This window comes from Panthera pardus, unplaced genomic scaffold (assembly GCF_024362965.1).
Source record: "Panthera pardus isolate Hobbes unplaced genomic scaffold, ASM2436296v1 HiC_scaffold_4, whole genome shotgun sequence".
Classification (NCBI taxonomy): Eukaryota; Metazoa; Chordata; class Mammalia; order Carnivora; family Felidae; genus Panthera; species Panthera pardus.
Genome location: NW_026526969.1, coordinates 18,871,696 through 18,896,646, shown reverse-complemented (window position 1 = coordinate 18,896,646; position 24,951 = coordinate 18,871,696). Strand labels below are relative to the sequence as shown.

General features: G+C 58.4%; 1 protein-coding gene across 1 annotated transcript; it reads right to left on the bottom strand.

Moving 5' to 3' along the window:
* Positions 1-192: 192 nt before the first annotated feature.
* Positions 193-23,613, bottom strand: LOC109278180 (brain-specific serine protease 4-like). Its single transcript, XM_019468253.2, has 9 exons — positions 21,811-23,613; positions 20,576-20,775; positions 6,950-7,168; positions 4,191-4,435; positions 3,645-3,671; positions 3,134-3,305; positions 2,617-2,894; positions 1,301-1,458; positions 193-641 (listed from the first exon to the last, which is right to left on the bottom strand). The coding sequence occupies exons 3-9, from the start codon at positions 7,033-7,035 to the stop codon at positions 411-413; spliced, it is 1,197 nt and encodes a 398-aa protein (XP_019323798.2). The 5' UTR covers positions 7,036-7,168; positions 20,576-20,775; positions 21,811-23,613; the 3' UTR covers positions 193-410.
* Positions 23,614-24,951: the final 1,338 nt, after the last annotated feature.

Here is a 24,951-nt window from a genome sequence, read left to right as displayed (position 1 = left end):
GGCCTCCCGCCTCCTTTCTTCCTGGTGGGAGGGGGGCACAGAAAGGAAGTACAAAGGCCAGGGGTCAGAACACTGAAACGCAGGTGGACAGGACGCCTGGGTCCCTGGCCAGGCGACCAAACTCATCCCGACCTGCCCCCATTTTAACCCCAAGCGTACCCTGCTTCCCAATGTCATACCTAGAAAAACAGCAACGGGGGAATAAATAATTTATTGAAATTGGAGGAATAAATAAGATATGAGGGCGGGGTACAAATAACTGTAAAAATTATTAACATGTATATATATACACACAGAGGCGCTCGCGCGGGCGGGGCGGGCTGCGAGGCCGCTCGGTGCCGGCCCGCGGGCGCCCCCCGGAGGCAGATGGCTTACTTACAACGGCGTGGCCGCCGCGTCTCCCCACGTCCCTAACGCGGGCCCCTCGGGGAGGGCGCGCCTTCCCCTGCGGGCCCCCTCCCCTGTGAGTGCCCGCGGAGCTGCGCCCCTTGCACGATCCTCATCACCCAGGAGCGGTGGGCGGCCAGGCTGATGTAGACGCCGGGCCGGTTGCGCTCGGCACAGCCCTCGCCCCAGCTGATGATGCCCGCCAGCAGCCAGGTGCCCTCGACCTGGCACATCAGGGGGCCCCCCGAGTCACCCTGCGGAGAGGGGGGAAAGTTAGGGACCCACGCGGGTCAGGGCTGGGCAGAGCCCAGGACCCCACACAGTGGGGGGGACGGACGGCTCCCTGGGGTGAGGGTCAAGGGGGCACACACACACCCCCCATGGTACTGCGACTCACCAGGGCCGGGAGGGCTAAGCTGGACAGGCCTTCGGGCTCGCTTCTGGTGAGAAGCACTTTGTGCCAGACCTTGTCCCTCACAGCCCCCAAGCCAGGGAGTACCGTTGCTTGCCTTACAGATGAGGAAACCGAGGCTCAGAGGGAAGCCCCGGCTTGCCCAGACTGGCATCCGTTGGCGGCAGACTAGGAATTGCAACCAGGACCCTCCGACGTCCAAGCCCGGGTGCTACCATGCTACCAGCCTGCCGCCCTCCACCGTGGTGACGGAGCTGGTGGGGACCAGGGCATGGGAACCCCCTGAGGAGGAGGCAGGCTCCCGGAGAGTGGGGTCTGGCCCGCCCAAGACGCTCAGTACACATTTGGTGCGTGGCCGCGTGGCCGAACAGACGGATGACTGAGCCAAGCAGAGGCCAGGTTGTGCAGGTGTCTAGGGGCACCTACAGGTCTCAGCTGATGGGGGCGGGGGGGCAGCGGTGGAGCTCAGCGGGACAAAAGTGGGGAAACTCAGGTGCTCACCAGACAGGCGTCCCGCCGCCCCTCCAGATAGCCAGCGCACAGCATGTCCTCGGTGATGGCTCCCTGCCCAGCGCCCCGCCAGTAGAGGCGGCTGCAGACTTCCGAGTCTATGATGGGAACCTCCAGTTTCTGCAGGGTCTGGGGGTGGGGCAGGGGCACTGGGGGCAGGGAGGACAGGGTCAGGCTTGGAAAGCCCTCTCTTTGCTGCCCCTCCGTTCTCCCTCAGAGGCAAGTCTCAAAGGTTAATGGATCAACTCCGTCAGTCAGACTCCCAAATGCCTGCGGAAAACCCAAATTCCGAGACTGCACACCTCTGGACCTACTGGGTCCGAACGTGAATGAGCCGCGTGAGACTCTGAATCTTTCACGAGTCCCCTGATGCCCACAAAACGGTTAGAACTGCTGGTCCCGGCTTGTCCTGCCCCAAGCACTACTGTCTCCAGCAGAGGAAGTGGACTGCCACAGAGGAAGTGTGCAGTAAACGATCCCCTAATGTTGAACGTTACTGGAACTTGAGGAATCCCCCACACTCTAGGGGGACCGCAGGCCCTAAGGTTGGTCTGTAGACCCTCCCCAGCTCATAACTCCAGTTCTCAAAAGAGCCCTGCAGGATGACGATGGGGAGGCTGTCTGCAACCTCAGACTCAGTGGGATCGCCAGACACCTGGTGTCATTTCCCTTGATTTCTTTTGGAATCTGGTTAAAATCCCATTTTTCTGACACTTTTTCTCACTCATTATCTTTCTATTCTATCACCCCCGTTATCTATCTACCCACCTACCTTTTTCTGCTTCTCTGCCTCTTACTTTATCTGCCTTGTGTCTCTAGATGATGTTTTCCAGACCTCCAGACTTGGTCTGACAATTAATATTGTCCAATTCTGGAGCCTACTTCCTTCTGGGAATTTTGCCTGCAATTACGGCATGCTGCCACCAGGGGGTGCCTGTTCCCACTTTGGAATCTCAGGGCTGTTTTACATTCACGTACTCAGCCAGGCCCCACACAGGCCTCCTTCCAGCCTTTCCTAGATCACTTAATAGCCTCGTTGATCTGGCTGTTGTTCCCTCAGAACACAGCCAAGATACTCTTTAACTAGAAAGGACCTAAAATTGTCCACCTAGGTTTCTGGGACTTCACACCTCTGGATCGCGGCTCACTTTTTCTTCCGTCTCTGTCGTCACAAGAAGAGTCTGTCTTTTCCCTTCTGCTATGCCTCTGGCTCCAACCTTTGCTGCCCACTGTACCTGTGGCTCTGAGCGTCTGCCACCCTCTGTCCCCATCCACCCCCTGGCCACGTGGCAGGGGAAAAGCCGCACCTCCATCACGGATACTCCCCCAGCCTGCAACCCAGCAGCGGGTGTTCGGCGGGAGACGGACGGAGGAGTCAGGCAGGCAGATGGGCAGGATTCGCTCAGAGAAGTGGATGGTGTGCTCCAGACGCACCAGGGCGATGTCTGCACGGGAGCCCTCTTTCCAGGAATACACGGGGTGGGACTGCACCCAGGCGATACCCACCTGCTGGGACCTGGGGCCAGGGTTCTCCAGCTGCCAGGCCCCCAGCAGCACAGAGAATCGGGACGGCTTGTTCAGGTTGCTGGGGGAAACAGGAAAGGGGGTGGGGTCAGCCAGGAACCAGGGGTGGTGGGGAAGGGTCAGGCAGGGAGTGTCTGGGGGTACACATGCGTTTGAAGGCCCCAAAACAGAAGCAGGTTCGCTCTCCTCTATGAGAGGCCCCAAGGCCGGACAAAGACCCGGGCGCTGGTGCCGAGTGGGGAGCCCAGGTCCGGGGCAGGAAGCCTGGGGCATCAAGTGGAGGGGACCGGTCGTACACACCCCTTGAAGCAGTGGGCAGCAGTGACCACCCAGCGGCTGGTGAGCAGGGAGCCTGCACAGTGGTGGGTTCCGTTCTTCTGGATGCTCACGACCCAAGGCCACTCGGCATCAGTGCTGTCCTCGCCGCCCACGATCCGGTTCAGCCGCTGGGGCTTCCCACAAGCTGGGGGTGCTGGCGGACGAGGGTCACATTTTCTGTCATCCAAGGGGCACAACGATCCTACCCTGCCCACGCCCCACGCCATTCGTTCCCCGGCCCTTCTCTTCCTCTCCCTCCCCACGAGCTGGCCACCCGTCTCCCCTCATCTGCTGGTGCTCCCCCCGCTGCCTGGGCCCCTCCCCTCCGAGTAAGAGTCTCTGCTCTGCCTCCTGGGCCTTCTTTGCTGCCTGCCTTCCTCTCCCGCTTGACTCCCCTCTGGCCCCACCGCCCCCTTCTGATCTGCTTACCCCACAGACAGACCCAGACGCAGCCCCTCCCCTCAAGCCCTCCCCCAGGGCCCCCCGAACTCACCAGGTATCCTGGCGGCACGGAGGGAGGCTGAGGGCAAGAGAAGGAAGGGTCAGGCCAGCAGAGAGGAGCCCCGGTGCCCGGGGTGTCTCTCCAGGGCGGGGCATTTCCCGGAGCCTGGGCAGGGCTGACGGAAGCCTCAGGCTCGGCCCTAAGCCGGGGCCCTAACCTCCCACCAGCTTCCTGTCGGGCAACCTGAGCCAGGACTCCATCCCACCTGCCTGGCACCTCTCACGGGGTGGGGGTGGGGGAGATGAGAGCGGGGGAGCGCACACCTGCCCCGGCCCGAGACCCTCTCAACCCCCGAGCCTGAGGCCTGTAACGACACTCATGGTCCCAAGAGCCGGGAGGGAAGAGGAGGCGGTGGACTGCAGCCTCCTTGCAGTCCTCTGCTGGCGGCCACCGGACGTGGCTGAGAGCAGGCGAGCACGAGGGGGAGGGGGAGACTGGGTCCAGGCAGGGCCCGGAGGGCCAGTGCTGAGTAGGGGGAGGGGAGGGGGTGGCCCTGGGGGACAGAGGAGGGAGGCGCAGAGGGGCCTCAGGACTCACCTGCAGAAGCCAGAAGCAGAAGGGGGGTTAGGATCCTGAGACAGCCTCCACCCAGGGCCGGGGGAATTCTGGAAACCACCATGGCCGGTGGGGGCGCGGGCGCGGCTGGGAGAGCTGTGTGCAGAGCTCCCCACAGGTCACCCCAGGTTTTATCCCGGGAGGTGGAATGCCGTTGGACCAGTCCCCCGAGTGAGTGAGTGGCTCGGTCTGGCCACCCCGGGCTGTAGGTCACAGGTGGGGCGGGACTGTGGGGAGGAAATGGGCCGTTAAGGGGGCCCAGGTGGGGGCTCTGGCTGAGATCCCTACCACCCCCCACCAGCAGTGGACTGGTTTGGGGGCCCAGGACCTGGGCTCCAGCTGTGGGCCCAGAATCTGGCCTCTGGAGGAGCAGGACCCAGGCCCAGTGGTGCAGGCCAGTGGCCTTGACACTGACTGGGATGGTCCCCAGTTTGTGTGGGGAAGGGAAGACTTAGGGTGTGGGGTCGTGGGGAGGTCCTGGGGCCTTGGGAACACGGGGCTGCCCAGAGGCTCAGTAACGGCTCCTCCCTCCAGGGGCCACTGTGACTCAGCCAGGAGGCCTGACCAGGCCCTGGGCCCTGGGATTCCGTTAACCCACTTCCCAGAAAGCCATGAATCAGGCCCCCAGTGGCCACCTGTCATGTGGGTCCTGTCACTCGGGTGCCCAACAACTCACCCCTCACCTGGACTTCGGGGAAACCCAGGCAGGTGCCCAGGTGGCCGACTGACGTGGCTGCCTGGGAAGGGCTGGGGTACCGTCTCCCACAGCCCGGCCCGGCCCCTGCACGCCTAAGGGTCAAAGGGCAGCTGGGCTATGCAGGAGCAGGGAGCCCGGGTGGGTGCTACCCCGGGGTCCCCCACCCCCAGAAGGAGGGCAGACGGATTCCGGTCCTAGACCCACTGCGTATTCGTCCTCTCATTCACACGATCAACAAACCTCGCGCTGGGAAGGGGTGGGAGACACAGCGGGAGGAGAGTGTACCAGGAGCCCCGCATCGCCACACCCTCCTCCTCAAATTCCCTCACTGTCCCCGCTCTGCAGCTGAGGAAACTGAGGCTGGGGGCGAGCAGGCTCGTGGTGACAGGTAGAGCCGGATTTGAACCCCAATCTGGAGGCGGGAGACTGGACCGTACCCGGTAGATCCCGAGGGATCTTGATCCAGGGGATGGATGGTTTTCACCCAGGGTCCTAGGAGCGGAGTGGGGTGGGCTGGGGCCTCAAGGGCCCGGGGAGGCACCTGACCTTGGGGGGCTGTAGGTGAAGACCGCCCAGAAAGCGGAGACCCGGAGGGCAAGTGGGAGCAGTGGAGAGGCGTGCAGAGGCGGGCAGGGGCGAGCAGGGGGGCTCACAGAAGAGAGGAAGCCGGGCTGGGGCGCAGGACAGGGTGCTGGCAGGAGCTGGGGGCCCTCCAGGCGGACACTCAGCGCACCCCGCTGGGCAGACCGCCTCAGCCTTTCTGGAGCGCCCCGGCCTGGCCAACATGTTCCTCCCCCACAGCCTGGGGGTAGGGGTGACCCCTGTGCTGTGTCCGCTCAGACCCTGGGGCTTTGACAGGTGGCAGGAGCCTGCAGCCGACCACCTCCCCGGAGCCACAAGGGATCGCTGGTGTGTTTTACTGCCCCCTTCCGGCTTCGGCTAGAAGGGCAGGAGGCAACTCGGGGCTAAACTACAGCCAGACGCCCCCTCTCATCAGGGCGAGCCCCCTGTCCCATCCTGCCCCAATACAAGCCAAGGATGGGGGTGCAGGAGCCCCGAACAGCCCCCAGCTGATGCATTATTCTGTCCCAGGACCGGGGTCAGGGAGCTGCCGGAGAACACCCATGCCAAGCAGCAAAGGTGAAGGGCAGGCTCTGTGGGTGCCCCCCCACCCCGCCGCCTGCTCACCACCCTGGGCCGTCTCTACTCCACGGCTAGCCCCAAGCTCCCCCAAACCGCTGCCTCCCTGAAACTAAGGTGGTTGGCCCTCCCCGGCTCACTCGACAAGCATTTACTGGGCCACGGCTGTATGTCAGATCCCATGCCAGGCACTGGGGCACCACGGATAAGACACAGGTCCTACCCTCGGGCAGCAGGCATCTCCCCGGGGGTGGGAGGCAGGTGAGCAAGTGATGATGGTGAAGGAGTCTCAGCACGGGGGAGGGGTGTGGGGAAGCACGGAGGCGGGCAGGGCCCCTGGAGGGCCACGAGAGGCTGGGTGCTGGGAGCTGTGACCCCCCGCCCCGAGGGGAGGGGCAGTGTCAGGTGGCCCAGCACACCCTGGGGATCTAGGATGGCCCCGGTGCACTCCGGGTCTCAGTGGGTGTTTGCCGAACGAATAAACAAGCGTGGCGAGGTGTTGGGAGGACTGTGCCAGGGACCAGCTGTCCCAGAATGCAGCCTCCCCAGTGTCCTATTACGACGTTTCCTGAGAACTGGGCCGCTGCCGAGGTCACCCGAGGGACAGACACGTGTCCTGAGATGTCACTGGTCCCCCAAAAGGGTGGCCAGGTAGAGGGCCTCCAGGAGAAGGAGCCACAGGAAGCCACAGGAAGACCTGAGAAGGCAGTGAAGGCTGTCGGGCACCAGCGCTCAGCAAGGGCCCCAGAGACCGGCTCCCCAGTTCCCAGAGAGTGGGGGCCCCGGCGTGACTTGACATCCACTGGAGACATTTACGGAGTGCCTACTGGATGCTGCAGCCACACCGGCAGTGCCGGCTGGGCATGTCCTCGCCTGGGCCCCAGGTGCCCACCCTGCCACCCACCCTGCCACCCGGCGCCTGTCACGCCATCGCAGGGCCACCGATGATTTGCAGCGAGCTGTGCAGGACGGAGAGGGCTGCGGACGCATCGCGCGAGTGGCAGGTGGGGCTGGCGGGGCTCAGCCCGAAGAAGTGGCACACCAACGCCATTTCACACCCGGGCGTGCTGGAGACACAGCGGCGAGCAGACCGAAGACCGCCCCTGCCCGCACGCTGGGGACGCTGGAGGAGAGGGAGAAACACCATCCATCAGTCGTTTAGTCTGACGGATGATAGAGTCACAGGGAAACCAAACCGGGAGGGGGACGGGGGCAGGGAGGATGGCGATCTCTCCAGCTGAGTCTTCCAGGTGTAGTCAGAGGTCATTCCGGCCCCGGGGAAGGTGCGAGCAAAGGGTCTGCCGGGTGGGACAGCAGATCGGAGCTGGGGCAGAGGACAGGCACGGGGACCGAGGGGGCCCGACCCCACCCAGTGGGCCTCCCTGTGCAGGGGACGAAACGGGGACAGGAGAAGCGGGGAGGCCGTTCCGGGGCCAGGGATCAACCAGCTCATGGGCACAGGGGCAGAGGCCGCCGGACCACCAGGGGCCCCGGGGGGTGTGGGGAGGGGGCTGACAGCTCTCACGGCGGGTGCTGGGTGGCACCTGGCCTGCCCCCGGGTGCCCGCCCAAGCAGGACCGGCACGCACGGTCACGGCAGCACTAGGCACGGGAGCCCCAGAGAGGAAACAGCCCAATGTCCATCAGTGGGCGAAGGGATAAGCAAGCTGTGGTCCCTCCACCCAGTGAGACACGTCACTCAGCCACAGAAAGGACGGACTGCCGCACACCTGCTACCACACCGGCTACGGCGCGGCTGAGCTGGCGGACGTCACGCTCGGTGAAGGGCCAGGCGCAAAGGGATAGATACTGCAGGGTTCCACTTCCACGAGGTCCCTCAAGTGCAGGCCCAGAGACAGGAAGTGGGGGCGGGGGCGGGGGCAGAGTCCTCGGGGAAGCTGGAAAGTTGTGCAGCTGAAGCAGGTGGTCAACGCCTCGGACCCACGCGGGCGCTTCGGGATGGTCACCACGGCAAATCGGGCGTATTCTCCATGTGAAAGAACGGGGGAGAAAATCTGAATGTCCTCTTTCGTGAACGCCGGAAGTGGCGGCACCCGTGGGCCCCCCGGGGCGGAGTGGCCCCCCAGCTGCGTGTGGCTCCGCCCACCCGAGCCCATCCTGCGACACCGCCGGTGCCCCGGTCTCCCCGGTCGTGGGCCGGCTGTGCCAGCCGCCCTCACGCGAGCCAGCGGAGCGCCCCAAGGAGCCGGCCGAACACGGGCTCCTTCCTCCAAGCCCGGCCTCAGTTTATCCATCTGGGAGGAGCACTGGTCGGCCCCACCCTGCCTGCCACCACCGACCAAGGGAGCACGGGCTGCTCGGGTTGAAGGGCTGGTGGTCGCGAGGGGCCCGGGGCCCCATGAGCAGCGTCAGGCTGTGCTGGTCTGCGGGCGAGGTCTTCCGGGCACTAACGAGGCCCTGGGGACACTCGAGGACACTGCTCACTGACCGCGGCTTCATCACTGGGGATGCCCTTCCCCTGGTCTAATCACACTCCCGAACTCTCCTAGCTCTCACACAGGGCTCCCTGCCTCTTGGAGACTTGGGTCCAAAGTGGCTCCAACCCCGTCTCAGTCCCAGGTCCCAGGTCCCACTCGGAGCCCCACCTCACCCGAGCCCAGCTCCCACACCCCGGGCCCCACATCTTCCTCACAGCCTCCTCAGTCCGGATTTATCCACAGCCTTTCCCTCCTTCAGAAAAGCTGGCCGTCCGCTGGATTTCTTAGAGCTGATCCCGTTTTCCCCTATTGACTCCTACGGTTCTCATGGAAAAGTAACCCGTCGGCCCGGGGTGGGAATCTCCGGGGAGGAAGGTGGCCAGTCCTCCTGCAGAAACGTCACCGGACGGCCCACCCTGGGGGCCAGAACCCCTCACCTCCACTCCCAACTTCCCAGGCTACACACGGCTTCTCTGGTTGGTGGAAAACCCCTCTACTGCCCCCCTTCTCCCCGCACAAGAACTTTGCCTAGTGGCTAAGAGTTGGTCACGGGTAAACTTGGAGCCCCCTCTGCTTTGTCTGTTTACCTTTAAAATAGCATGTTTGGGGCGCCTGGCTGGCTCAGTCTGTAGAGCGTGCGACTCTTGATCTCAGGGTCCCGAGTTCAAGTCTCACGTTGAACACGGAGCCCATTTAAAAAAAACAATTGCACGTTTACCACGGGGATGTGTTAACAAGGGCTCCGACTGGCTAGCAGGAGCTGATGGTGAAGCTGGTGGGAAGTTTGCAAGAGCTGACATCACAGCAGTGTCCTGAGACCAGCCGTGCACGACGGGACAATGGACATACCACCAAACTCGGCAAAGGCCACAAAACAGGCCTTCCTCCCCCCCCCCCCCAGACGCCCCACTATGAAGTTCTGCCCCGCATGTCCCTGAGCGTCATCCACCACCTGACCAGCTCATAATAAAGCCGGACTCCCCAGCACTCCGGCATCCCTCCCCCTCCCACCTGGGACCCACTGGAACCTGTTCTGACCACGACACCGAGACCAGCCGAGAAGGGCTGGGCACTTCTCCGCCACCAGGAAGCAGAGGGGAGCTCTGGGCTGGGGAGGGCCGGGCCCAGAGGAGCCTGCTGGGAAGGAGGACAGAGGGCAACGGGCAAGCTGGCTGAGCTGACTCGCTGGGTGCCCATCGCCAGGCTGGGCAGCTTCCAGTACTCGTGGTGATGTAGGAGTGACTCATGGCCCAAGAAGAGAGGGCAGGACCTCAGTCTCGAGGTCAGAAGTCATGGCCAAGGACTCATGGAAAGGAAGTGAATGCTGCACAAGATCCACTAACAGAGCTGGGACTAACAGGTGCTCCTAGCCCTTCCTCTGGGGGTTTCCTACCAAGCCGTGACTAGCCCCCCAGGTGACCCGCGTAGCCACGTCATGCCTGCGGAGAGGAAGCACGGAAAACCAGCCCCGGCCTCCCCCGCGGGGTGGAGAGCCACCTCCGACTACGTTCCGCCTCCCCCTCACCCCCCCCGGGGCAGTGCGTGGCTGCTGGTTACGGCTGACTGATGGCTTCTGGGTAAGTCAGTGTGGTTTCTCCAGCCAGGAGGACACACAGCTCTAGGGCCTAGGTCGGTGGCTGGGATGGGGACACCCATCCAGGTTGGGGGTTGGGGTGAAGGGAGGCCCAGCGCGCCTGGTGAGACACGAGGCAGCCTGCCACAGCCCAAGTCTGGGTGCTGAGGACAAGTAGGGGACCTTGAGATTCCCTGGAACCCCGACCCCCGGGGTCCCCATCTTAGAGAACGGCACCATCCCCCTGGGCGCTCCAGCCGCATGGCTAGGACCGTCCCTGACTCGCCCCGTGCCTCCCACCCACATCCGACTGGAGAGGAAAAACCAGCTGTCTGTAGACGCAAAGTGCTGTCTGGTCCGGCTATGTAGGATTTTGTTCATCAAGCAATTCTCCTTTTCTGTGGACACCAACTGGGTGTCCTCCACATTCACTCAATGCAGACGCCAACTGGAGTTAGCACAGACCCCACAGGGCCAGGGCTCGGCCCCATGAGATCCCCCCACTTCAGAGATGCCAATCCCAGGCGGTGGGTCCGCATCACCCACACTTCTGCCCGACCTGGCTACAAAGCCGGGACTCCCGGGATCCCCTCCTCGGGTTCAAGAATTTGCTAGGATCGCTCAGAGAACTCAAGGGAACACTTATGTTTACCAGTTTATTATGTAATAAAGGATCCAGGGAACAGCCAGATGAGGGGGGCATGGGGCAAACCCAGGAAGGATCCCGAACGCGGGAGCCACCGTGTCGTGGCGTGGGGGCGCGCCACTCTCCCGGCACGTGGATGTGTTCACCAACCCGGAAGGCCTCGGATCCCCACACCTTAGGGATGTTCACGGAGACCCATCACGTGGGCGTGACTGGTGCTCAACTCCATCTCCAGCCCCTCTGCGCCCCCTGGAGGATGGCGCTGGAGGTTGCAAGCTTCTAATCGCGGTTTGGTCTTTCTAGTGACCAGCCTTCGCCCGGGAGCTATCCGGAGCCCACCAAGAGCCGCCTCCTCAAACTAGAAGACACTCCGGCCACCCAGGAAATTCCAAGGGATTAAGGAGCCCAGGGTCAGGCACTGGGGGCAGAGGCCAGCATGTGTATTTGCAACACGAGTCCCTGACACGAAGCTTTGGGTCGCAGAAGCGTCCATTTCAAAGACATCCGTCTGGAACTAACATACCGCCAGCAGCCGCAACACAAAGCCGCTAGTTAACAGCTAGACAAGGGGCCGGGCCGCTCCCCTTGTCTAAAGCTCTGGGGGAGCTAGACAACCACTTGAATGACCCTACTTCTCTCTTCCCGCGCCCTCATTCCCGCTCTCGTTTTAAATTTGCCAATGGAGAGCGAGGCTGTTCGACAGCAGCTGAGCTATGAGAAGAGCCCAAGTGTCCATCGACTGATAAACGGATAAAGATGTAATATATACACGATGGAATATTACTCAGCCATCCCAAGGATGACACCTTGAGGCACCTGGGTGGCTCAGGTGGTTGAACATCCAACTCTTGACTTCAGCTCAGCTCACGATCCGAGGGTCGTGGGACCAAGCCCTGCGTGGGGCTCTGTGCTGACGGTGTGGGATTCTCTCTCTCCCTCTCTCTCTGCCCTTCCCTGTTCAGGCCCTCGCACTCCCTCTCCCTCAAAATAAACATTTACAAATAAATAAATACTATTTTGACAAAAAACAAAAAATGAAACCCTGCCATTCCCAATGACGTGGATGGGACTACAGTGTATTACGCTAAGCAAGTAAGTCAGAGAAAGACAAATACCGTATAATTTCACTCGTATGTGAAATTTAACAAACAAAACAGATGAACACGTGGCCGGGGGAAAGAACAAGAAAAAAGAGAGGGAAACAAACCACAAGAGACTCTTAAAGAGAGAACACACTGAGGGTTGAAGGAGGGAGGTGGGTAGGGGATGGGCTGAACAGGTGATGGGGATTAAGGAGGGCACCCGTTGGGATGAATTCTACTCCTGAAACCAAAATACATAAATGAATAAACAAAGAGACCCAATGTGGGTCTCAAACCCACAACCCTGAGATCAAGAGTTGCACCCTCCATCAGGCCAGTCAGGCGCGCTGTAAATTACATTTTTAACCTGTTACTGTTACATCGTCAGTGTATTTTGTTGAATGAATTAATGAAATCAGTTTACAAATTTGTACTTAATGAAGCAGGCTACAAATTCTGTTTTTCCCTTTCTGTATTATTTCTATCATACTACTACATTATTTTAATCTGCTTTTTACCTTTATTATTTTATCTAGAGAGAGAGCACTCAAACCAGTGAGCACAAGCTGGGTAGGGGCAGGAGAGGGGAGAAGGGGGAGGGGAGAAGGGGGAGGGGAGAAGGGGGAGGAGAGAAGGGGGAGGGGAGAAGGGAGAGGGGAGAGGGGGGAAGGGGAGAGGGGGGAAGGGGGAGGGGGGAGGGGGGAGAGAGAGAGAATCTCAAGCAGGCTCCACACTGAGCACAGAGCCCGATGTGGGGCTCGATCTCCCGACCCTGGGATCACGGTCTGAGCCAAAATGAAGAGTCGGATGCTCAACCGACTGAGCCACCCAGGTGCCCCAATCCGCTTATTAAATGTAACACATTTTGGTATCGCCCGTGTCCGTAAACTATTCATCCATAATATGATTACTAATACGATATAACAGTCCATTGTGTAAGTGACCCAAGGCCTGTCCTCTGATACCGGATATTCATTCTTTTCACTGTTGCATATGATGCTTCCGTCAACCACCTTGTTCACAAATCCTTAAGAAACATCTCTCATCTGTTCCTCACGTTGCAGCAAGAACTCGGCGCCCAGGAAGAGACCAGCGATACACACTCGGGGACAGAAAGGACTGTTTATTTCGCACCGGTGCTGGCCCAGCGGAGTCACCTCCAAAGGCTGAGCACCCGGACTCGGGTTTTACTGACCCTTTAAACGTATGTGCTTCCGGGTTGAGCGGGACTAGGACAGTCAAGCTTCTGGTTCCTGGCTGCTGGCTGCCATAAGGGGCAAGATTACAGAAGCCACAAGCATACAGGGGGAGAATCCGGCCTCGGACACCTGGCTGGCCCTTTTTTATCTGCTCTCACCCATTTTCCTTCTCATTCCCCGCTCTTGATTCTCAAGCTGCTGTAGCAGACTTAGAGAAAATCCGTTTGTGGGGGCCAGGGGGCCCTTTGCTGCCACGGGGGGAGGGGCAAAGGCCGTTCTGGCTTCTTCCTGCTGGACACGGATGTCGAGGGGAGGAAAGTGACCGCCAGGGTTCTTCGCCATCCAAAGGAGAGTAGCGACACTAGAACGCTCCATCTGGAGCATCATCTGGAGTGTTACAGCTTCCAGGCGGGAGGAAACAAACCTGGTTAGCGTAGTCAGAACACAAGGACCAAACAGGAGGGCTGTGACAAGCACCAGGAGAGGACCAGCTAAGGGAGGAGCCAGGATGCCCAATTCTACATGTTCCTCCGACCGTTCCAGGAGGAACCGTTCCTGCCTCGTTTGGTGATTCGCTCCCTTAACCTGTGGACCATACCTCCGACTGTCCCTGACTGGCTGGCACAGAAGCAGCAGTCTTTGTTCAGGAAGAGACACGGCCCTCCCCTTTCAGCAGTGGGAGGCCCAGCCCTCTTCTGTTCCGTAAGACTACCGCTGCTAGGGAGTCTACTTGGGCTTGTGACACCACCAGAGGTTCGATAACCCGTTCTGTGCCGTCTGTCGGGTCCCTGGACAATTCATGGCAGTAAGTGGGTGAGGACACGGTTCCTCCTACTCCGGTGCCCACCCCTGCCACATCCCTAAGGCAATCAGCAGGGGGATGACTCGAGTGGCTCTTTTTGAGCGAGTATATGCTGCCACGGGTACTCTAAGAGACCGATGTTGGGAACAACGTTTATCTTACGAGGAGGAAGGCCAGGGTACAGTGGCCGTCCAGTCAGCCGGCAGACATAGGGAGGCGTCCGTCCCACAGATAAAGAGAAGCCCTGGGAGGGGTCGACACCAGGCTTGGCTCGTAGGAAGATGACTGAGCTCCTGACTGTCAAGAGTTTGGCTGCACTGGCCGATGGTCAGAATGCCAAATGGCTCTGTTCCCCTCTTGTCTGTCAGGCAACTGGGAGCCACTGGGGGCAGTTCGACTCCAGTTGGTACAGGTCTCCCCGTGCAGGGCTCCGGGTCTTTTGGTAGCAGGGTAACATTTACAGGGGCCTGTGTTATCGGACTAGCTGCCTAACGGGTGGGTCCCGCGGACAAGCAGAGCCGGCAGGATTGGTAGCACCGAGGAGGCGATGAGCTGCGTTTAACCTCTGGTCCAGACGGGGACCTAAGGCAAGCGGTCTACCTGATTCATGTCCCCGCGGAGGACGACCCGACAGGCACGGGGAACATCAGGGCAGGTCGGATCGGGCAGCCCCCAGTAACGTTTCATTTTCATTCTTCCCGTCCAGTAAGTTTTCCCACTTCTGGTACAGGGAGTGACCCTCCTGGTATAACATCTGTCCGGCACGTGGGGGTACACAGTGGCACAGGGACACGTGGTAGTGTCGTCTGACCTCTGTGGACCGGAGGGTTGGGGCAGGAGTCGGGAAGGGCACAGGGGGAGGAGTGGCCTCTGTAGGAGGCCGAGCGGGGTAGCAGGCAGTGCAACCCCGTGCGTCTGTTACAGAAGTTTGGCCCTCATGACGACAGATGGGGTCCGGTGGTGGGGAGCACAGAGTGGCTCTTCGGGCCTTGGGGGACAGGCGGGGAGTGACAGGTCGCACATCTGCATGGCGGGAGCGAGCAGACTCTTTCTGAGCAGGTTAGGAACAGGGATATGCGCCACGGGGACGGGAGACAGGGCCAGCCCTTCCTGGGCTGGGAGACGGTTCTAAAGGCAGAGAACAACGTGCAGAGGACATCAATCGCAACTCAGATCGTGCACACCTAAGGAGAACGAGCCATCCTGACACTAGTGAGCAGGGGGAGGCTAACGGGAGTCAGTGACCGAGGCGCCCGTCTGTGGAGTAACTTGGGTCAGCCCTAAGCAGACAGCATGGCAACACATATGGCAAAAGAAACGGGCAGGGGATGACAGGGAAATTCGAGAACGACGTGCTGTAGGTCACTGAAGTCGCTTGGTGATTTCCTCAAGCTTCTGCTTACACAGAGCCCTCAGGGGTTGGCTGCAGGCCGCTTATCGGCGCTGTGCTCTTAAGGGTGGTCTGTAGAGGACTGTTCTGGCTCCCGAAGTTCCTTTCCATTCCAAGTGGTTGTCAGGCGACAGACGGGCCGCCTTTACTTGAGACTGGTGGATCCAGGCGGTTAGTCCTGCGACCTTGAGGGCCGTGGGCGTGGTTAGCACAACGAAATAGGGTTCCTTCCAGGTAGGTTTGAGTGGTTTCCTTTTCTTATCTTTACTCCAAACCGGATCCCCAGGTTTGTGGGATGTACAGCTATTCCACGGGAAATAGGTATCCTGTCCGTCACCATGTATGTATCCCAAATAGTTTTCCCTAATTCTTGTTTCCCGAGTTCTGTCAGGTCCCCCTTGAATTTGACTAGTGGAGGGGATCTTCCAGAGAGGATATCGAATGGGGAGGATCCGATTTTTTGCCCGGGGTGTACAGCGTATTTGGAGAAGAGCTAGATAGAGGTCGTATGTCTGGCAAATTAGTTTCCTGACGCAGTTTCGCCATGGCTGATTTAAGGGTCCGGTTCCATACGTTCCGCTTTCTCTGAACTCGGGCTGGTAGGCTGCGTGTAAGTTCTATCGGATGCCCAGGGATACGTTAGGCATCACCTCGGCCACAAAAGCCGGGCCGCTGTCTGAGCCCATGGTTCACGGCATTCCACGTCTGGGGATGATATCCCTTAGCAAGGCCTTGGTGACTACTCTTGCCTTTCCGGTGCGTGTGGGGTAGGCCTCCGCCCAGCCCGGAAACGTGCAGATGAATAGAAGAAATTCGTATCCTCCGCCGGTTCTCATTTCGGTAAAGCCTACCTCCAAATCTTTGAAGGGTGCCTGACCGCAGCAATGGATTCCCACGGGTCCAGTGGGGCTCCGTCTGGTGTTATTTTGAGCACAGAGGAGGCAGCGTTGAGAGACCGAGGCACAGAAGGACGGGAGCCGAGCGATTACATAGTAACAGCCCGATAAGGTTTCCAGGGCGGTTCTTCCCAGGTGGGGGAGCTCAGGCTGCTGGGGAACCACCTGGCGGGCTAGCGGCTCCAGTACACAGACTCTTTGGTCCGCAAGTACCCACCACCCTTCCGTCTGGCCTCCTGTTTCCCGCTGTGCCCATTCTGTCTCTTGGATCGTGTACCTTGGGGAAGCCGGCAGCTCCGGGGCCAGCGTGATTTTCGAGGGTGCCGTTCATTCTCCCGCTGCTTGTTTAGCTGTGGCGTCTGCCCGTCAGTTACCTTCCGACACGGAGTCCTTTCCCCTTTGGTGTCCCCTGCAGTGGATGACTGCTACCTCCCTCGGTTCCCAGACTGCCCTCAGTAGTTTTAGGATTTCTTCCCAATTTTTTCTTTCTTTTCCTCCTGTGGTCAAAAGTCCGTTCTTGTGTAGGGCCCCACGTGCAGGTAGAGTGGCAAGGGCATGGCACAAGTCAGCGTGTCTGTTGGCCTGTCTGTCCTTCCTGCGTTCTAGTGCTCTCATTAGGGCCCACGGTTCTGCTCTTTGAGCTGGTCGTCCTTGTGGAAGGGCCTCTGCTTCTGTGACCTCGAAATCAGAGACTCCTGCGTAACCGGCGTCCACGAAACTGCTGCCGTCGGTATACAGGGTGAGATTAGGATTTTGTAAGGCTCTGTCTGATACGTCAGGTCGGCTGGAAAAGACTCCATCAAGGACCCCTAGACAATCATGCTCTGGGGGCCCTGCCGCTGCAGGCAAGAAAGTGGCAGGGTTTAGTTTCTACGGCTTCCGATCTGATTCGTGGGACCACACAGCGGTCCCTGATACTGTCATCCGAGCACGTGTTAGCCAGTGTTGCCCTCGGGCATCTATCACGGTAATAACAGCACGGGGAACCTCAGAGCTTAGGTCTTGCCCCAACATGAGTGTGCCTGCTTCCTTGATCACAAGTGCGGTGGCTGCCAGGGCCCTCAGACAGGGTGGCCGTCCTCCCACAGCTGAGTTAATCTGCTTTGAAAGATATGCCACTGGTCTTGGTCAAGCTCCAAATTCCTGGGTGAGAACCCCCAGGGCCACCCCACTGCTTTCACGTACGAACAGACTGAAATCTCGTGATACATCTGGAAGTCCCAGGGCCGGGGCCTCTGCGAGTTTTGTTTTTATGGTTTTGAAATGCCTTTTCTTGATGAGGGCCCCAGAAAAGGGGTGCCCTTTCTTCCCCCTTTGGTGCCTCATAGAGAGGTCCGGCCAACTCCGAGAACCCTGGGATCCATATCCGACAGAATCTTACTGCTCCCAGGAACTCTTGGACCTGCTAGCGAGGAGTGGGAACCAGAATGGCACAGACTGCCTGTTTCCTTTCGGCTCGCAGCATCCATTTGCCTTGAGTAATTCTGAAGCCCAAATATTTAACTTCCTACGGGCAAATCTGTGCCTTTTTCTTTGACACCCGGTATCCCACCTCTGCTAGCGGCCTGAGTGGGGCCCTGGTTCCCTCTCAGCACTGGGTCCGCCTGGGACTGGCTGGCAGGAGATTGTCCACGTACTGGAGGAGGACACATCCTAGGTCCCGTCCCAGAAACCTGGCTGAGTCAGATGCCAGTGCCCCACTGAATAAGGCTGGTGGATTTTTTAATCCTTGCAGCAGTCTAGTCCAAGAGAATTGTTCATTTGCTCCTGTGGTAGGGTTTTCCCATCCAAAGGCAAATAGCGGTTGGCTATTAGGTGCTAGCTGGAGACAGAAGAAGGTGTCCTTTAAATCTAGACACGTGAAACATCCTGCCTCAGAGGGTATGAGTCCTAGCAGAGCATATGGGTTGGGCAATGCTGAATGCAGCCTGACGACTGCTCCATTTACGGCTCTTAGGTCCTGCACAGGGCGGTGATCATCTGTCCCAGGCTTTTTCACGGGCAGCAGGGGAGTATTCCACGGGGACTGGCATCGTTTCACCAGTCCCCATTTGAGTAGCCTGTCCAAGAGTGTCTGGATCCCCAGGCCTGCCTCCCATGAGATCACGTATGGGCATATTTTGACAGGCTGGGCCCCAGGCTTTAGGTCAATTAATATTGGGGAGGGTGGTTTTTTGCAGATGAGAGGGGGGTTCCTTCTGCCCAAACTGAAGGGAATTCAGCTTCTAGCTCGGGGGCCACAGTTGGCTCACCGGGAGGGGAAGTATATAATCTCCATTCCTCTTCCCGTGGAATCATCAGGGACAAAACCATGGGTTGGGCCTTTTCATTTAGGTGCTGTTGTGTCCGTGCATCCAAGGTGAAGGCTATTTGTGCGCCCATCTTGGCTAGGAGGTCTCTACCTAACAGTGACGGTGGGCAGTCAGGTAGATACAGGAATTCGTGAACTGCTTGGTGACCTCCCAGGTCACTGTCAGGGACGGCAAAATGGCCTTCAGGTTTGCATCCCAGTGGCTCCTACGATGGTGACTTCTCGACCCGACAGAGGTGCCACCCTGTGTGTCCCCGCACAGTGTTCGGCCCCTGTGTCGACCATGAAGTCTACTGTCTGGCCCCCCACCTTCATTTTGACCATGGGCTCATGGGGGCCCAGCTGGATACCGATCAGGTCGGCCTCGGGTGGTTCTGGTTGGTAGCATCTTGGTGGAGTAGAAGCTTTTGGTTTCCCTTTTTGGCGGCTGGGCCATTCATTTTTCTAGGGTCCACATTCCTTGCAGTAGACACGTTGACCCTATCCCAGTGGCGCCCTTCTTTTTTGTTCTTGAGCCCCTTGTGGTTTCCGTGCCCTTCCACAGAGGGTGGTCGCCCCAAGGCCGCGGCCAGGAGAGCTGCCTTTTGTTTCACTCTGCTGTCCGCCTCCTTTCTGGCAGCTTGGCCCCAATTTACAAAAACCTTGTTGGCGATTTCCAATAGTTCGGTGGCGTTCTTTCCACCAAATCCTTCCAATTTTTGGAGCTTCTGTCTAATGTCACTATGGGGCTATCCCACAAAGGCAGGAGTGACCATGTGCTGGTTTTTGAGGGCTTCTGGGTCGATGGAGTATAAACTCTGAAGGCTTCACATAATTTTCACAGAAGTCAGCCGGACCCTCTTCTGGCTTTTGACACACCTCAGATACTTTTGCCATGTTGGTAGGCTGTTTGGCCCCTGCTTTTACCCCTTGGAGGAAGGCTAGTCGGTATCTTTCTAGTCTGGCCCTTCCCACTTCTGTGTTCCTCTTCGGGCACAGCCTCCCGTGCCTAGGCCTCAACGTCTAGTTGTCCATCTGGTGCTTGAGTCGGGAGCCATCTTCTGGCTTTGGTGACAATTCGCTGGTGCTCTTCTGTGTTGAAAAGGGGACGCAGAAGCTGCTTACAGTTGACTCAGGCAGGGCGCTGAGACTGGATATGGACTCTAGAAGATCATCGCCTGCGGCCTCTCAGAGTTGGGCGAGTGTGGTGTTTCCCGGTGAGGAGGTCAGTAGTGGAGAACCATTGGTAGTAGAAAGGGTCCCATCGGGGCCTATTCCCTGTAGACCTGTCTCCTGCAATGGCATCTACATTGCCACTGGGGCCTTGGACCTTGAGCCGTGGACCTACGGCACCCTCCTACTGGTTCAGGTGTCCCCGGTGGGGGCGGACTGACTGCTGGCGGGGGTGAGACCGATGGGAGTGGACTGTCAGCCAGGCGAGGTTCCCCTCCCTCGACTGATGGGACTCTGGGGGCCTATGGTGGCAGAAAAGGAAGGATGTCTAAATTTTCTTCAAGGACGGGGGCGTTTTTTTCTGTCGTGAGGTCTTCTCAGCCCGTGCCACTAAGACCCTACGCTGTCCTTTACTGAACCCAAGGAGGCTTGACTTGGGCTATTTCCAGCCACTGATCGATGTATGGGAATTGATCCAGGTGGCTGGGGTCTCAAGTAACTACTTTATAAACAGCTCAGACTGGGGGGACATCTAGGGTGCCCTCAGGGGGCCAGCCTACACCAAATGCAGGCCATTCTAATTCAGAGAGGGTTCGTAATTTCCCGGGGGTCAATTTGACCCACAGTCACCTGAAAATCCCTTTTTAAAATTCTTATCACACATTCCAAAACAGTTGGTTTTGAGGAACCCCCCCCCCATCCTGGTATCCCAGATGGGTCCCTCCCAATGTGCGGTGTCGCAGGACAAACACGAGGGAAGAGGTCGCTTCGTCCACCTGGCCGCTCTCCTCGCAGGTACTCAGACGCCTCTTAACGTTGGCAGGTCAGTATAAACCCGACTCAGATCAGGCCTCGGCGGACCTGATTCTGCCTTGAGCCGTATGAGGCTGTCAAGGAATCACAGGGTAGGACCCACTCAGGCTCCGTGGCCGAGACCGTGTAGCACTCACACACACATTCAGACAGACTACAGACTTCCACCTGGGACTTCCCTGTCCTAGGGCGGGCCTGAACTCGGTGCTGGGTCCCCGGGGACACTCACCCGATCCGATGTCCCGTCCTGGCAGAATTTTCTGACTCCCCTAGAGTCCGTCTGAAAACAGCGGCGGCTGACTACTGTCGGGCCTGGTGAGGGTCGCGGTCAAGGTGGTGGCGTACCTTCGTCACAGGGCCCCGCGATGAGTGGGCTCTCCGTGGCCTCCCACAGTGGTGACTCAAGGGGCCAGCACGGCTGTCGGCTTCCTGGCCAACGCACCAAAAATAATACAGCAAATAGTCCAGCAAAGGACAAGCGACACACACTCAGGGAATTAAAAAAGACTATTTCGCACCGGTGCCGTCCCAGCGGAGTCACCTCCAAAAGCTGAGCACCCGGCTCGGGTTTTACTGACCCTTTATACCTAAGTGTTTCCGGGTTGGGTGGGACTAGTACAATCAGTCTTCCGGTTCCTGGCTGCTGGCTGATGTGGGGGCAAGCAAGATTACAGAAGCCAAAAGCAAGCAAGGGGAGTATCTGGCCTTGGACATCTGGCTGGCCCTTTTTTATCTGCTCTCACCAGCTTTCCTTCTCACTCAAGTTACATTCTTAGTAGGAAAATCACTAGCTTATAAACTTATCTGACATGTACTGTCGAACTCCTCTCTTTTCTAAAGACTTTTCTAGAGCTGTGTAGTGATTTTTTTTTTTTTCTGTTCTTTATCATGAAGAAATAGAACACAAATATTTTCCCTCGAATCGGCAGGGTTGGAAGGCCCAGTCTTTCTTGCCCTTAAGGGCAGAACTAATCCTCCAGCTGCTAAGGACGGGTGTCAAAGCTGAGTTCACCAGCAAGGTGTTGTGAAAGACGGAGCACCAGTGTGGAGAGAGGACAGGAAATGTGTCAGCTAGGAACAGGAAAGGGGAAAGAGTTCCCCAAGTCTAAGATGGGCGGACATGCAAACCTAGCAAAGTTCAGCGAGGGCGCCCCTCAAACACCCAGGAGCCCCAGGAAGCCGAAGCTTCCCTGGTAGAGCCCAGCTCTCACCAGGAGACCCCACTGCTCTGGTGACCACAGAAGGCTCACCTGATCAGGATCTGCCCCCTACCCAGGCCCCCACCTCCGCCTGCCCCACACCTGGGACCCCCACTTCCCTACGCAGGCACATTTTTAGCCGGGAGGCCCTGATAGGGCCCGAACTGAATGTCAACTACAGGTTAAACAGGGACTTCCCTAAATACCCTGCTCCCATAGCCCCCCACCCACCCCCACAAACTCTAGCAATTAAAAACATTAATACCTGTTGAGACGGGGGTGGGGGGCTCCCAGCCTCTCCCGCAAGCCTGTTTTCATGGTTTCAAACTGGTTGTTAAACATGTTTAATGTCGTCCCTGCACCTGTCCTGGTGGGTGGGGTGGGGAGCAGTGCAGGAAATGGATGGAACCAGGTTGAGCTGGGAGAATGGTTAATATCACCTCCATTCTCCTGCTTTCTTCCAAACTGGTTAACACTCCCATTCCTTCCCAGCTTGCTTACTATGGGCCCTCAGTCTGTTCTAGACCCACAAAGTGCAGGGCAGCCCATGCCGGTGAGGGCGAACACTGCTCTAGAATCCTGTGGACTTCAGTTCCGACAACTGCTGGCTAACATATGGCCTCACTTCCTCCTTATCCTGCCCAAAGCACAGTCTTCCCCACCGTACAGATGAGGAAATGAGCTCACAGACCGGAGCAGGGACGTACCAAGACCAGGAGCCAAATGCCCCGGGGATGTTTTAACACCTTGAGAAGCCCAGAGCATTCTTAGCTTTGAACCCCTGACCACACGGCACAAATCATATGAACGTGCACATCTCTCTACAGGGTAAATGCAACCACGCCTAACTATGTGCTTTGAGTAGCAGTTGGCTGGTGGACAGTAATAAGGTACTAATAATAAATCTAGTCTATTGTTTATTGATATATATATATAAATAACCACCTATTCGTTTCAATTTGGAGCTCCCTTTTCCTATTTGAGATAAGGATTGTTTTTCAGGACTCAGACGTTTTTATAAGCCCTGCTGGGCTACCAGAGGCTGAGACCCTGGTTTTCTCAGGGCGTGCCCAGCTCCTCCCCATCCCCCTGCCATATGATCCCCATTTTACACACAACCAAACCACATACAGGGTTTCTGTGGGTGCAAACAACAGAAGGCTGTGACTCATACTGGCTGAGGCAAAACAACCTGACTGTATTATTGCATGATGTCAGGAAACACCTGCCCAGGAAAACAAAAGGTGTCAATAACCTTACTCTCCGGCCTCACAAAAATCCATTGAAAACCGCCCCAACTTTCGACAGGTAGCATTAAGCCACAGCTGAAGCTCCAAGGCTCATGAAATCCTCACGTCACCGGGACCACAAATCCTGAGCTATGCGACCCGATCCTTACCCAACCCTAATTAAAAAATCTTGCATCAAAAAGCCCCCCTTCAGCCTGGCCCCAAACCTCAACACCCCAACTCTGCCCCTCCACCTCCTCTCGACTAACTACCCTTTCAGACAGTGCTCTCCCCGAACAAGAGAAGGAAGCATCGGACTCAGTTTTGTCTTAGCTACAGGCTGTTTCGACGGTATTTTCAGGGAGCCAGCGTTTGACTCGGAGGGCCGCGTCCGGTCAGGCTGGCGGGCAGCGCTGCCCTAAACGTCGCCGGAGCGGGGGGCACTGCGGGCCCCCGAGCAAGGGTTCGGGGCCAGGGGGGCAAGGGCAGCGTGTGCGGCAGAGTGTGCTGCACGAGAAGGGCGAAATGTCTTGCCCAAGGCCACGCACACAGGCCTGCGCCCCGGGAGCAGAAGCTGCCGCCCCCAGGCCTCCAGCTTCCCCGCCGGCCGGGCTTGGCCCTGGTCCGCCCCCGTACGGACGCCCGATCTCCCGGGCGCTGCTGCCTCAGGGTGACTCACGAGGAAGCTCCTGCCCCTCGTCCCTCCGCACTGATCCGGCCGGACTCGGAACGCGGGAAAAGACAAGCAGCCCCGCGCGGTGACTAATAAACGCTTCCCTTCAAACCAACCAGGCGCGCGCGGGACGCCCGGCCGGCGGAAGTGCGGCCGCCGCGCGGGGGCAGCCGGGAAGGCGGCCGGCCGACTTCCGGCCGCAGGGGCTGCCGGGTGCGCGGCTGGACCCGGACCCGCGCTGAGCGGAAGGGAAAGCGCCCCCCGGGCTCGGAGCCGAGGCGTCCGCCCCGCGGCCGTGGTGAGGGAGCGGAGCCCGGCGGTGCGCCTGCCGCCCCGGCGAGCCCCGTGCCTCCGCTCGGCCCGGAGTCTCCCGGCTCTTAGATGCTCCGCGCAAGAGGCCGAATGCGAACCATCAAAAATTGGGGGGGGGGGGGGGGGGGCGATGGTGTGCTGGCACCGGCTTGTCCGGAGTCGCTGGAGCCCCTGGTTACATTTTCAGAATTTTGCAAGCTGCCCGTCAGATGTTCACGATCTTTAAGAGTCATTCTTAAAAACTGAATTCTGTAAACTTACCGTTAAATAGATCACATTAAAAAAAAAAAGTTTTAAGGTTCATTTATTTCTGAGACAGCGCAAGCGGGAGGGGAGCAGAGAGAGAGGGAGACACAGAATCCGAGGCAGGCTCCAGGCTCTGAGCTGTCAGCACAGAGCCCGACGCGGGGCTCGAACCCACAAACTGAGATCATGACCTGAGCTGAAGGCAGGCGCTTAACCCACTGAGTCGCTCAGGCGCCCCGAAATAGATCGCATAAAAAACAAAGGTAGCAAATAAAAATGTATCCCTTACTAATAATTTTGTTACTTTTTACTATTATCTATATACTTGAGATTTCTGTGTCTGTTATGTCGGGGCGATGTGCTTGGTACATTTACTCCCAACTCCACATTCAACGACCTCAGCCCGGGAAGGTTAAGGCACAGGCGAGTCAGGGAACAAAGGAAGAAAGGGGGAGGTGGGGAGGGCTGTTGTAAACTAAAAGGCCCTTGGAGCATTCTAACTATGGAATCTTCTCATTGGCTAGGCTGTGACAGACCCTCCAAGGCCGGGCTGTGACATGCTCTCATTGGCTGGGCTGTTGCCAGGGGAGGAGAGAACCTTCGCGGTAGGGTAGTAAATTAGCATCCACCTGCGAGGTGTGAGTCTCCCTTTTGGGTCCGCTATTCACCCGTGACCGGGCTGAGACTGCCCCCTGCTGGCCTCCCGGCTCCATTTAAAGGAGGTTTCCTTTTATTAATTTTCACTGCACCCCCAGCTGACTCCCCCAGAGCTGGTCGTTAAACATTCACCAGCACACCACTTGAGTCAGACAATGGCCAGGATGGACAGACAAGTAAACAAGGCCCAGGTCTTTTTTGGACCAGCACAGGGGCATAACCACTTAATAAAGAGTGCCAAAGTCCTTATTCAGGCCTCATGCAGGTCCCGACTATGGTGCTGAATGCA